General features: G+C 43.1%; 1 protein-coding gene across 1 annotated transcript in view; it reads right to left on the bottom strand.

The window, feature by feature from the left end:
- Nucleotides 1-14,670, bottom strand: part of ALG14 (ALG14 UDP-N-acetylglucosaminyltransferase subunit) — a 93,579-nt gene that overhangs the window by 43,451 nt on the left and 35,458 nt on the right. The window contains exon 3 of the mRNA XM_032155306.2: nt 1,100-1,231. Coding sequence (XP_032011197.1) covers nt 1,100-1,231 — 132 coding nt within the window. The remainder of the gene's footprint in view (nt 1-1,099; nt 1,232-14,670) is intronic.

Genomic DNA, 14,670 nt, shown 5'->3' with positions numbered 1-14,670 from the left:
CCATTCTCCTGCCTCAGCCTCCCGAGTAGCTGGGACTACAGGCTCCTGCCACCACGCCCGGCAAATTTTTTGTATTTTTAGTAGAGACGGGGTTTCACCCTGTTAGCCAGGATGGCCTCGATCTCCTGACCTTGTGATCCGCCTGCCTCGGCCTCCCAAAGGGCTGGGATTATAGGTGTGAGCCACCGTGCCCGGCCTGGAGTAGCACTTTTAATTTCCTTCAAGAACTTTTCCTTTGCATTCACAACTTGGCTAACTGCCTGTTGCAAATGCCTTCCTCACTAAGCTTAATCATTTCTAGCTTGTGATTTAAAATGTGAAACATAAGAAACACTACCTTTCACTTGAACACTGAGAGGCCACTGCAGGGTTATTAATTAGCCTAATTTCAATATTGTTGTGTCTCATAGACAGGGAAGCCCAAGGAATGTGTGTGTGTGTGTGTGTGTGTGTGTGTGTGTGTGTGTGTGAGAGAGAGAGAGAGAGAGAGGACAGCAGGCTGTTGGAGCAGTCAGAACACATACATTTATTGATTAAGTTCACTGTCTCTTATGTAAGCACGATTCACAGTGTCCCCAAACAATTGCAACAATAACATCAAAGATTACTGGTCACAGGCCAGGCGCAGTGGCTCATGCCTGTAATCCCAGCACTTTGGGAGGCCGAGGCGGGCAGATTACTTGAGGTCAGGAGTTCAAGACCAGCCTGGAAAACATGGTGAAACCCCATCTCTCTTAAAAATACAAAAATTAGCAAGGCATGGTGGCACGCACCTGTAGTCCCAGCTACTCGGGAGGCTGAGGCAGGAGAAAGAGCACTTTGTGATAAAAGTCACAAAAAATCCAAGGATGATATCTTAGTCTATTTCAGGTGCTATAATGAGATACGATAAACTGGGTGGCTTATAAAGAACTGATATTTATTTCTTCCAGTTCTGAAGCCTGGGAAGTCCAAGATCAAGGCACCAGCCAGTTCATGGTCTTGCATACTACCTGGCACACTAATAAATGGTAGCTGTTTAAGAAAACTGTATGTCCTGTTACTAACGAAAGATCTACAAGGAGTTACTTTCCCTCTCCTTAGTGATGGTCTTACTTACCAAATCTGGCTTCACCCGGTGAATCAGGGGAAAGGAGAGCCACATGGAGTGCAAGGTGGTGAAAACGGTGGAGGGCCAGGACTGCTGAACCTCCCGGCTTCTTGGAATTCGGTGAATGTAGTATTTGGTATACTAGAAGGAAATAGAAGGAATCCAAATCAACTGAGTCACTGATATCAAAGTTAAATATAGTAACAACAGCTGTAGAAATAGAAATGCTTTCTTGTTTATTTTAAATTTTCATTCTAATCACTTTTAAATTAGAGTTGTAAGGCCTATCTCATGCTTTATATAACACATCAGATGGGATCACATATGACAAAAAAGTTCCTATGATTCAAAAAATGTTAAAGTCAGTTTGAACAATAAGTTGGGGGAAGTTTCTATAAACTACGTTTCAGGCAAAGAATTTAACCTGCTGATACACAGAGTTCTTACCAGTCAGTATGTAAGACAAGTAACCTAGTATCAAGATGGTCAAAGACAGACAGATAACTCCAAACAGAAGAAACACAAATAATGATAAACATGTAAAAAGATGGCTAATAAGCACAAGAGAAAACGAGTCATTTTCACCTACTTGATTGGCAATGACAGTGGATAACCTGTGTTGTTGAGAGTATAGGGAAATAGACATTCATTCCCTGGGTAAATACATGGGTACAACTTTTTGGAAGGGCAATCTGGAAATATCTATCAGAACTTTAAATGTGTCTTCCTTTGATCCAGCATTTCTGCTTCTGGAAATATATCCCACAGATTACCCCACTGTATCATTGTTTGTATTTGTGGAAACTGAAACTAGACCAAATATTCTCCAGTAGGGGATGGAGAAGTGCATACAGTAAAATATATGGAGATACATTAACAAATGACATAGAACTATATGAACTCGTGTGGAAGATATCCCAAGACACATTAAGTGAATCATGCAAGTTGGAAGACAGCATGTTTAATATAATCCAGCATCAATTAACAAAATACTCACATGCATACATACACACATTAATATTTGTTAGTTTGGTTTTTTTTGAGACAAGGTCTCACTCTGTTGCTCAGGCTGGAGTGCATGGTGCAATCACAGCTCACTGCAGCCTTGACCTCCCTGGGCTCAGGTGATCCTCCCACCTTAGACTCCCAAGTAGCTGGAACCACAGGCCCATGCCACCACACCCAGATCTTCCCACCTCAGCCTCCAGTAGCTGGGACCACGGATGTGGGCCACCATGTCCAGCTAATTTTTTTGTATAGACAGGTTCTCGTCATGTTGCCCAGTCTGGTCTCAAGTGATCTACCCACCTTGGCCTCCCAAAGTTCTAGAATTATAGGGTTGAGTCACTATACTCGGCCATGCATTAGTGCTTTCATTAAAAAAAATCTGGAACTGGGCTGGGCACAGTGGCTCATGCCTGTAATGTGAGCACTCTGGGAGACCCAGGCAGGTGGATCTTCTGAGGTCAGGAGTTCAAGACCAGCCTGGCCAACATGGTGAAACCCCATTCTCTACAAAAAATACAAAAATCTGTCGGGTGCCTGTAGACTCAGTTATTTGGGAGGCTGAGGTAGGAGAATCGCTTGAACCTTGGAGGTGGAGTTTGCAATGGTCAGAGATCATGCCACTGAACCCCAGCTGGGGCAACAGAGCAAGAGTCTGCCTCAAAAAAAAAAAGAAAAAGAAAAAAAATCTGGAACTGGAACTACATGCCATAAATTACAGAGAAGATGATATTACAGGATATTTTCATTTTTCAGGTCAGAATAACTTTGAATACGTTTAAAATTTGTAACAAGAAAGTGATATTTTCATAATCAAGAGAAACCAACATATTTTCCCTGAATCAAAGTTCCAGGTATATTGGTTACCTATTTCTGTGTAACAAATAACCTCCAAATTTACCAGCTTAAAACAACAAGTATATTCTGTTTTTCACAGTTTCTGTGGGTCAGGAACCAAGAGTGGCTTAGTTGGGTTATTGTGGCTTGCAGTGACTCATGAACTTGAAATCAAGTGGGTGGCTAGGGTTGTAGTCATCTGAAGGTTTGACTGGGGCAGGAGAATCCACTTCCAAGGTGGCTCACTCATATGGCTGGCCATTTAGTGCTGATTGCTGGTTGGTATCCTTAGTTCCCTGCCAAATGGATCTTTCCATAGGGTTCCTTAATTAAGTGTTCTCATTACGCAACAGCTAGCCTCTTAAAAGTAAGTGCTCCAAGAGGAGGCAAGCCAGAAATTGTAATGTCTTTTATGACCTGACCTCAGAAGTCACATTTTGATATTTCTGATATTTCTGATATTTTGATATTAGTTACACAGGTCAACCCTACTTGATATGGAAGGGGCTACACTGGAATGTGAATACCAGGAAGTGAGAATCATTGAGGGCTTTCTTGGAGCCTGGCTACTACACAGTTAAGTCAAAAAGTAAAGAACAGAATATTTAATACATTCTTCCTCTCCCTTTGGCCTTGAGAAACAATATGTTCCTTGAGAAAAGAAGAATAGAAAAGTCTTTTTCTACACCAGTGAAAAGCATATAACTACTTTCTTGTACTCAGAAAAAGGTGTGAAATTGTGTTTGGAGGCTTCTATTATGCTCCAAGAGAACATGAGTGCAGTTCTTACAGACTCAGCACAAAGTGAAAATGGAAATGTGTGACCACTCTGCTTCTTCATATGATGACAAAGAATATTTTCGTATCTCTCCATGGTATATCAGTGTAGAATGGGAGATCTGGGCTCAATATGTATCCACTATTTTTATTTATTTATCAATCTTTCATCAAATCAATGTTTTTCCTTCCAAAAGCTAAGGTACTAAATATTGAACTAGAAACTAATACTGAGTAGTTCCCAAACTATAAACCACTCAGAAGCAATAGCAAATTGTTTGAAGCTTATGCTCATCTAATTTGTGGAGATTACTAATTGAGAAACAAGTAATAGGCCAAGCAGTACTGTAGAGTCAAAATCCCTTCTCAGAAACCTTTTGGGTCAGAAGTGTTTGGACAAGTAATATGGTTTATATACCACATATTATATAATATCCTTTTTTGAAGTTTAGGAAAAAAATAAAACATATTAGTATTTCTGCAACAATACATGAATATTCACACTAAATAGGATAAAGACTATAAGCTTCATGCTCATTCAAATCAGGTTTTGCCATTAAATAAGCTTGTGACAAACTGGATTTTTTTTTTCCAGTTTTCAGAGCTCTTTAGGATTTCAGACTAAGGGACTGTGGACCTATACTACAAACTACATTTGAATCCAGTAAGATGTCATGTCATTGTTATTGTGATAAAAATAATTCAGCAGAATTCCATCATAGAAGTTTTTTTGGCTGTTACTTCCACCAAATTGTGTGGCCTAATCTCAATATCTACAATATTGTATTTAAAAAAGCATGGGTGTTTATCATGTTCCTTTAATTTTTTTAAGGCTGTGAGCATACAGCTTTACGAAGCAGCAGCAATGAACAACATTTCTGGATTATATCCAGACAGTGTCACCAGGACCGGAAGGATGATCAGTTTGATTCTGGCTCCCCTGATTACATCTTGGCTCCAAGGACATAAACATCCAGGCCTGGTAAAGCCTATGCAAGAGCATCTGGGGCTGGAGATAGCTTTCTTAGACCTGGATGTGGAAGAACGTCTACATCTCATCCCTGGCAGCAGCCTGAAGCAGCTAAGAAAATGGGTTTAGGAAGTCTCAGTCCATTTTCAGAAGAATAGAAACTAGTGCAAGCGTGTTCTGGGGTGGGAACTGAGGGACCTCCAAGATATAAAATAGAAAATCAGGCCTGAGGGTAAGGCAACAAGACAAGTAACTAAAGTTTGATGACCTCTCTTGTGTGACTTGTGGATATACCACACAAGGAGCCAACCTCCCAGTCTCCAGACCAGAAGTTTAGCTGGGAGGGGAGTCTTGGTTCCATTTGTGTGCTGGATCTAGCTCTGTCAATGACCACATGCCTATAGTGACCAATCATCTAGAATGCAGAAGATGATCTCAGTCTACACTTGTTGTCTCAGCATAATTATTGATAGTGCCCCATCTGCTCTCAGAAGTATCAATTTAAATGATAAAGCACATGGTTATCCACGGGGTAGGGCAATGAGGAGCCTCTTCCAAGTCAGAGAGCAGGATACTTGTTCAGTACAGCCTGAAGAGTCAATATGATGGGAGAATCTGCATCAAAGTCAGGGATGAAAGTTGAAGTGGTGGCTGGAAAGAAAGCCAAGCTGGAAGTCCTAACCGTGACATTAACAATGACTGGCCCGGAACAGGAGAGTCCATCTGGTGCCACTCTCTGGCTTATAGCTCTAAACTAGAGAAGCCTCCACTTCCAAATCCTATCCGATCTTTCTCACATTATTTTTTGATAGTAAGTTCAGGTAACTGAAAATCCTCCCAAAAAGAGATTGCTCTATAAATCCAAGTCTCCACCTACACATCCCCCCACCACTGTAGCATATCAGTTCTCCTCAGAGATATCCTTCCTGACTAGCCTTTCTAAAATATCCCCATCCTCCCCTCCCCTCACCCCACCGTACATATATTCTTTCCTCCCCCATCACCAAACTTTCTGTATGCTTTAAAATAGCATCTACTATACTGGCATATTATATACTTATTTATTTATGTATTGCTGTCCCCTCCATTAGAACATAACTTACACAAGGAGGCCAGGAACTTATTTTTTAGACGGAGTTTAGCTCTTGTCACCCAGGCTGGAGTGCAGTGGCACAGTCTCAGCTCACTGCAACCTCCATCTTCTGGGTTCAAGAGACTCTCCTGCCTCAGCCTCCCAAATAGCTGGGACTACAGGTGCGCACCACCACACCCGGCTAATTTTTGTATTTTTAGTAGAGATGGGGTTTTGCCATGTTGGTCAGGCTGGTCTCCAACTCCGGACCTCAGGTGATCTGCCCACCTCGGCCTCCCAAAGTGCTGGGATTACAGGCGTGAGCTACTGCGCCTGGCCTGGGGCCAGGAACTTTAATCACTGCAATCTCAGTGCTTGTAAGAGTACTTGGTTATAGTTTGTAGTAAAAAAAAAAAAAAAGTATTTATTGAATAAATAATTCAATATGTCATTACACAGTAATATAAATCAATTCCATCTTCCTATCACCTAGCTGAGATGTATTTAGAATACAGAAAGGACACAAGGGGGGTAATTTGAGAGTGCATACTTCAAGCCTTATTTGCAAGGGCCACTCCTTAAATGGGTTGAACTGAATGGAATTCATGAAGCTAGAGGAGAAAGGCTGGGGTAGTGCAGGGAATTGTGGATTTATAAACAGCCAAAGCTAGGAGGCACCAAGCCCCAAAGGTTGGGGAAACAGGAAGGAGGGAGACAAAGGAACCAAAGACAAATGCCCCCTTTCCCTAACATGTTCTAGGTGAAAAGCCTCTGTGGGTCCTCTTTCCAGAATATAGGACCATGAGACAGGAGTGTGCTGAGGCTTTGAGGTATGCACACAAAGGGGAAAGGAGCCTGCCAATTAGAGCAGCAGGGCATCCCCTTCTGCATCTAACACTGCTTCAAAAACTCTCTGCCCCACTGTTTTTCTATGATACCTGCTATGCTGCCATGCAGTCAAATAGATGGGAACCTGGGCCATCCTGACAGGGACAGTGCCCTCAGATTACCTATGCTTGACACAGAAATTGGGTGCTGGGTTACTTGATGTCCTGTGTCATTTAAAGGAAACACTGAGAGCCAGGCTGTGGCAAAATCTTAAGAGAATTTTTATTATTTTACATAGTTTTAGAAAATAAAATCAACTATGTAAAGAAGTCAATGAAAAATAATCAATACAAGGCTTATATTCTGGTCTTAAAGGTTCCTTTGAAGACAAGAGAATGAGACAGAGGTTCAGACAACTATAATTCAGGCCTGCTATGACCTTTGGCCAGGAATTACCTAGGGGTTCTGGCATCTGGAGAAATCCAAATGAAGGCATCTTTATAGACGTTGTTTTTGCTAGTCTGTACCTTTGCCCTAAGGGAACTGTTCCTGACCCAGCTTCATGTCCTATAATGGGATGCAAGACATAAAAGATGCCTGCTCCATCATTTTACCACCCCTACCTCCCACTCCCAGAACTACCATTTGGTTCAGGAGTGGCCACATAACCCTAGCAGGGCCAGTCTTTTCCTGGATGCCTATAGACCAAGGAAAGTAGTTCTTCCTTTGAGGGACACCATAGGCTGCTAAACTGGATCTCAATCCATCCTACTGGGGCTGAGAAATACACACACACACATATGTGTGTGTGTGTGTGTGTGTGTGTGTGTGTGTGTGTGTGTGTGTGTGTGTGTGTGTGTGTGTGTGTGTGTGTGTGTGTGTGTGTGTGTGTGTATTCCTCTATCCACTAGGCCTTTCTACAGTGACTTAAAACTGGACTATCATATTTGCCACAATGGGCTACTCCTTCTGTATTCCCAAGGTAGAAATCAACAAATCAACAGTAAAATCTATCATAGATTTCCTTCTAGATATGAAGATCTATGAGGTTGCCAGGGACAGAAGGGAGAGAGGAGGCTGCCCCCATGTTTCCTTCTTCCAAAACTTCTACACACATTCCATAGCTAACCACTTATTCCACATGTCTTGGCTACTCCCACGATTCAAGTCATTACCATCTCTCACCTTGACTACTTCAACAGCCTCTTAACTAGTCTCTTTGCTTCTCCTCTTGCTCCGCTACAATCTATATTGTAGAATATAGAATTTCCAGACCCGTCTGCTTATAATGTAAAGCAGATCCTTTCATTCTCCTGCTTAAAATCCCACAAAGGCTTTCCACTGCACCAAGTCCAAATGCCTTACAGTTGCTCCCAAGGTCCCATTTAATCCGGTGCTGGCTCACATCTCTAATTCCTCCTTGTTCATTCACTTGAGCCACACTGGTCTTCTGTCTGTTCTTTGAATGTGTCAGACTCACTCCTTCCTGAGGGCCTTGTCTGCTCATTCTAACAAGTTTTATTTGCCCCCAGAACTGTCTCACAGCTAGCTCCTTCCTGCACATCAGGTCTCGTCTAAACAGTACCCACTCAGAGGGGAGACAGTTCTTCTCCAAATATGTGGTCTCTCTCCACCACACTGTCTTGTTTTACCATCTTCATAGCAATCACCACTACCTCCAATTAACTTGTTCATTTATGTGTATATGTGATTGTATGTAGTCTGCCCCTCTTCCTGGCATGCAAGCTCCATGAGAGAAAAGGATTTCATCTTGCTCACTGCTACAATCCCACTGCCCGATGTTTTGCACATCAGGGGTACTCAGTAAATAACTTGCTGAACAGACAAATGACTATCATTATAATTTCTAGAAGTCTAGTCCATGCTGGATGGTAATGAGGAAGATGCTGGCTCTTAACCTCATGACATCTCAGGGTTTTAAGAGACATACTATTCCAACTTTCTCACTTTGCAGATGAGGAATCTGGACTTTCCTAAAGTGACAGCACCAGGAACTGAACCCAGGTCTTCCATGTGTTCTGAAATATGCTGCTGACTCACCTCCTTCTCTAGACCTTGCTTGGATCTCTGTACCTCACTCCTGAGGAGCTGCCTTCCCCAACATATAAGGAGCTGAACCACGAAGTTTACTCCTTGCCTCCTGCTACTCTTACGTATAGCCAACTACCCATCCTGATCCATTTCCTTTTTCTTCCTTGATTTTTCAAATCACCCACTCTCAAACCCATAGAGTTTGTTGTCTCTTTCCCTGCCTCTACAGGAACTAAGCTCCCTGCCTCCTCCTCTCTCTTTGCCCTCTGTGCCCTGTTTTGCACTGTAGGCTTGGGTTACCAAACCCACCTACCACTGTTACCAGTGACCGCCCCCCCCTACCCACCCCCACACATTCCCTAAGCCTTTTAGGGGAAAAGTCAGAATAAGAACACAACAGGACCTCAGAAATGTTCAGACTTTTCTGTTGAAAGTTAGGCCTGAAGGCCCTTATGGCAAGTTCTGCTGTCCTGCTATTGCTCCTACCTGGCAGTCAACTGGGTTATATGTTCCTAGAAAGGATTTTTTGTTTTGTTTTGTTTTCTCTCTCTCTTTCTTTCTTCTCTGTCTCTTTCTCTCTTCTTTCTTTCTTTGTAGTTCAATGTATATATCCTGCAAAGTTTACCTGTCTTCAGTATAATCCGGTCTCTTTCACACTACTGGCCAAAGAAGTAAGACTCTTTCTTATTCTCTATCGTACAGAAAAAGACATATTTTAGTGAAACAGTGAAACAATCTTTCCATCTCAGCTTCCTAATTCCTGTAGAACAGGGCCATGTCCCATAGTATGCTGTATGCCCACAGGGCCTCCCAACGCTCCCTATATGAACTTGACTGATGTATAATCAAATGTATGGTGGCAAGAGGGACAAGAAAAGTAGGATGCTGAAGAGTGAAAAAACAGAGAAATGGATTTTGTTCAGGCTTCTAGTGTCTGATAGTATATGAAACACTGAGTTAAATACTAACAGTATATGACAACTTGTAACTTTCAAAGTATGTTCCAGAATTACATCACTGTTAAAAACCACAAACATATCTGGCTTTAGATTTGTGAAAACTAAATAGGAGTTTATAGTGATTTAGATGGAAATAATTCCACCAAAGAATCCAGATGGCATCATAAACCACAACAGAGGAGATCAAGTGGTTGATGAAGTCATTCTTTGCTGTTACCACACACTGAAACATACAATACATTTATTATTTAGTGAATGCCACAAGACTGAAAAGTCCTGGAAACAAGACAAAGTTAAAATGGTAAAATTTCATTAGACCAAAAATGGTTTCAGCTTTCTTTCATAACTATTTAAAAATAATGCAATGTATATTAAATGTATGTTGGATGGTTCAACTAATCATTATGAAATCAAGATGACCATAATTTACCACAAAATTTTTTCATATGTCCTTCAAGTACTTGGTAGATGCTTACTTTATGGTGCTGATGAAATGCCATGAAGTGTCATATGAGTGAGGGTGCTGTGCGCCCCTGATATAGTTTGGTTGTGTCCCCACCCAAGTCTCATCTTGAATTGCAGTTCCCATAACCCCCATGGGAGGGACCAGGTGGAGACAATTGAATCATGGGGGCAGTTCCCCTGTGATAGTGAGTTAGTTCTCATAAGTTCTGATGGTTTTATAAGGGGCTTCCCCCTTTGCTGGGCACTCATTCTCTCTCCTGTCACCCTGTGAAGAGGTGCCTTCCTCCATGACTGTAAGTTTCCTGAGGCCTCCCCAGCCATGCGGAACTGTGAGTCAATTAAACCTCTTTTTTTTTTTTCTTTTGAGATGGAGTCTCACTCTGTCGCTCAGGTTGGGGTGCAGTAGTGCGATCTCGGCTCACTGCAACCTCCACAACCCAAGTTCAAGCAATTCTCCCGCCTCAGCCTCTCGAGTAGTTGGGATTACAGGCATGCGCCACCATACCCGGCTAATTTTTGTATTTTTAGTAGAGATGGGGTTTCACCATATTGGCCAGGATGGTCTCAAACTCCTGATTTCAGGTGATCCACCCGCCTCGACCTCCCAAAGTGCTGGGATTATAGGCGTGAGCCACTGCACCCGGCCCAAGTCTCTTTTCTTTATAAGTTACCCAGTCTCAGGCAGTTCTTTATAGCAGCATGAGAACAAACTAATACAGTCCCACGATGGGTCCTGCTGATAACCAGTTACTTTGCGTGAATCAAGCTCTCTGGACCTCAGTGTCCCACTGTGAAGCAAGGAGGGCTGGCTGAGATCAGGGATCCTTAACTAGCCACCTTGATCTCACACCTGGCTCAAGACTGGCTTGTCAAAGAGAAACGAGGCTGCACTCCAGCTCTGCCCCAGGGCCTGAAACTACTCCTCACTTTACCTCCAGAAGCCTCTCCTTGCCTGGTGGTCTGAGACTTCAGGGAAAAACAAAGTAGTTTGTTTCTGAAAAAATTATGAGATTCCGGCTCAAAAGATTTTTTAAAGCCTTTTATAAATGCACATTTATTCTCTCTCAGCCTTTATTGACTCCTTCTTTTGACAATACCACAATTTTCCTTTGGGTAACTCATTCCTCTCGTATTCTCAGCCAGATGGTTTGGTGGTATTTGCCGCCTGTCCCCTTCACCCCTAACCCTGCCTCTAAGAGTAGGCCTGGAATGGCTGAAGCAACATGGAAGAATCATTCCTGGCTACAATGACTAGCTGAAAGATGGGAGTATTACCCCACTGGAGTACCATGAGGCAGGAGATGTTTGCTGGGGCTCTCTCTCCCATATGCTATAAGAGATCCTCTTCTTCCTCATGAAGAGGAAGAGACATGAGGCCAGCAGGTGCTACAGGTTTTTGTTACCCTAATGAGAGAGCTTGGAGCTGCTGGAGGCAGCACGGTGGGGAGCCCAGTGGAGCTGCCACTGCAGAAGACAGAGCAGAGAGACAACAACTCTTGCTATAGTGATATCCCTGGGCAACCGGACCAAGTCTTGCCAGAAATAAGACTGAATTTTTCCTGTTTTGTAAGTTGACAAATTCCCTTTATTGTTCAAGCCAATTTTAAGTGGAGGTTTATGTCACTTGAAGTTGAAGCACCCTTCCTCTGTCCTTAAAATGGTATGAAAATTGCATTCCTTTTCTTAAAATAAAATATATATATTAAAATCACGTATGAAACAATTGTTTACGACATTGAATTTCAGAGCTGTACTCTGTAAGCATGGATTCATTTACTTGTTCCTTCATTAAACTTTCAACAAGCGCCTGCCAGGTGACAGGAACTGGGCTAGGGACACAAAGGTGAATAAGACATTCACAAGGAACTCACTGCAGTCTATCAGGACAGCACAGGAAAACTGATAATTGCAATCAAAGGGGTAACTATAATATGAAACAATTATTAAATATAATGTTAGCACCAAGTAAGAAGTAATAAACAGGACCAGGTGCGGTGGTTCACGCCTGTAATCCCAGCACTTTGGGAGGCCAAGATACGTGGATCACCTGAAGGTCAAGAGTTTGAAACCAGCTTGGCCAACATGGTGAAACCCTGTTTCTACTAAAAATACAAAAAATTGGTCAGGTGTGGTGGCTTATGCCTGTAATGCCTGTAATCCCAGCACTTTGGGAGGCTGAGGTGTTTGGATCACCTGAGGTCAGGAGTTCGAGACCATCCTGGCCAACACAGTAAAACCTCATCTCTACTAAAAATACAAAAATTAGCTGGGCGTGGTGGCACGTGCCTGTAGTCCCAGCTACTTGGGAGGCTGAGGCAGGAGAATTGCTTAAACCCAGGAGGAGGAAGTTACAGTGAGCCAAGATCATGACACTGCACTCTAGCCTGGTGACAGAGTGAGACTCCATCTCAAAAACAACAACAAACAAACAAACAAAACCTCAAAAAACAAATTAGCCAGGTGTGGTCATGGGCACTTGTAATCCCAGCTACCTGGGAGGCTGAGACAAAATAATTGTTTGAACCTGAGAGGTGGAGGTTGCAGTGAGCCAAGACTGCACCACTGTACTCCAGCCTGGGCAACAAGAACAAAACTTCACCTAAAAAAAAAAAAGCGATAAACTATAAGTTTTTTGTTTTTGTTTTTGTTTTTTTTGAGACAGGGTCTCCCTCTCTTGCCCAGGCTGGAGAGCAGTGGCATGATCATGACTCACTGCATCCTTGACCTCCTGTGCTCAAGCGATTCTCCCACCTTGGCCTTCTGGGTAGCCAGGACTACAGGCATGCCCCATCACATCTTGCTGATTTAAAAAAAAACTGTTTCTAAAGACAAGGTGTTCCTATGTTGCCCAGGCTGGTCTGGAATTCCTAGGTTCAAATGATCTTCCCACCTTGGCCTCCCAAATTGTTGGGATTACAGGCGTGAGCCACCATGCTCAGCCAATACATTACTCTTTGATAAGGTAAATCAGGCTTCATGAAGAGATTCCTGATCTAACTTGTACAGGATATAACATTTTCTAAGTATAGCAGTGGGGGTGTGGTTGGTGAAGGGTCTTCCTGCCAGAGGAAGCAGCGTGTTCAGAGCTGAGAGGCATGAAATAGCATGGAATATCTGGGGAACTGTATTTTGGTACGTAAGAAGCAACATAGAGAACAACAGAAAATGGAGTTGGAGCAGAATAATGGGAGCAGAAATGCATTCAAGAAATACAAGTCTAGCAATTATGAAGAGAATGGACAGAAGGGGAGAGGGCATGACCAGAGAAGGGCAGTCACTGGGGAGATCACTGAAATACATCAGGAGAATGATGCTGAAGGCCTGACAGCCAGCGGCAGCACTAAGGTAGAGGAATGGAGACAACAAGCAGTGAGAAGGGAGATTTAGGACGCTAGAGAGTTTGGGATAACTCTCAGGTTTTTACCTAGGGTGAATGGTAGTCATGACTTAGGGAGAGAATAGCAAGAGGGGAAACAGGCTGAGAGCACATCATGATTCACTGTGGTCTTGTCTGGAGCATAATTTTGAGTTGGTAAAATACTCTATAAGTATAAAATATATCAATATTAGAAAACATACACAGGTATTTTAGGTTGAAATGGGATAGACAGGAGTTTGTACTATAACTGAAGCAATGGGTAGACCTAGCAGGCAAGTGGACAGAGGAAGACAACTGGGAATCTAGAAAGACAGTATTCAGGAATCTGGATGCTGGACTGATGCTGACAGGCCCTGGAGAAGCACGGCCTGGAGCAGAAGCCTCACTTGACATTGACAAGTCAGACTTGAAAGCCAGGTGTGAGATCTCTGCCGGGTGCAGTGACTCACGCCTGTAATCTCAACCCTTTGGGAGGCCGAGGCGGGCAGATCACTTGAGCTCAGGAGTTCAAGACCAGGCTGGGCAAGATGGCAAAACCCTGTCTCTACAAAAAATACAAAATTAGCCAGGTGTGGTGGCTCGCGCCTATGGTCCCAACTACTGGGGAGGCTGAGGTGGGTGGATCGCTTAAGCCTGGGAGGCAGAGGTTGTAGTGAGCCAAGATTGAACCACTGCACTCCAGCCTGGGTGACAGAGTGAGACCCTGTCTCAAAATAAATAAATAAATAAGATTCCTAATCTCAGCCAGGCCCCCTTATTTCACAGTAGAAGACTAAGGCCCAGAGGGGTTGATTCACACAAGGTGACAGAGCTGGTTATCAGCAGGACCCGCAGCTCCCTTACTCATATGTTGCTTCATGACACTTCATAAGCACCATAAAGTGAGCATCTACCAGGTACCTGAAGGACAAGGGAGCGCCCCTCAGCACCCATTTTTTCCCCTTTACTTCCTTGCCATGCTCACATGCTTGGTCAAACCTGACTAAAACTGTAAGTACATCTCTAGTCACAGCCTGGCCACATGCAGAGCTTAGAATTATGCTGTCCGTGGTGTGGCTGCAACTACCAGAATTATTTCCTTGGGCCTAAAGGCTGGAAGGATCTAACAGCCTCCATTTGTGCAAAAGGAAGGACATAGGGAGTTCCAAAACAGGCCACGTCCTGATTTTATAACAGCACAAAATAAATTGTATGTTTGTACTCAATGGTATAGATTTTTTTTAAATTGTGCTATTT

The sequence above is a fragment of the Hylobates moloch genome, unplaced genomic scaffold (genome assembly GCF_009828535.3).
Source record: "Hylobates moloch isolate HMO894 unplaced genomic scaffold, HMol_V3 SCAFFOLD_5, whole genome shotgun sequence".
NCBI classification, from domain to species: domain Eukaryota; kingdom Metazoa; phylum Chordata; class Mammalia; order Primates; family Hylobatidae; genus Hylobates; species Hylobates moloch.
This window is presented reverse-complemented; position numbering and strand designations above follow the sequence as displayed.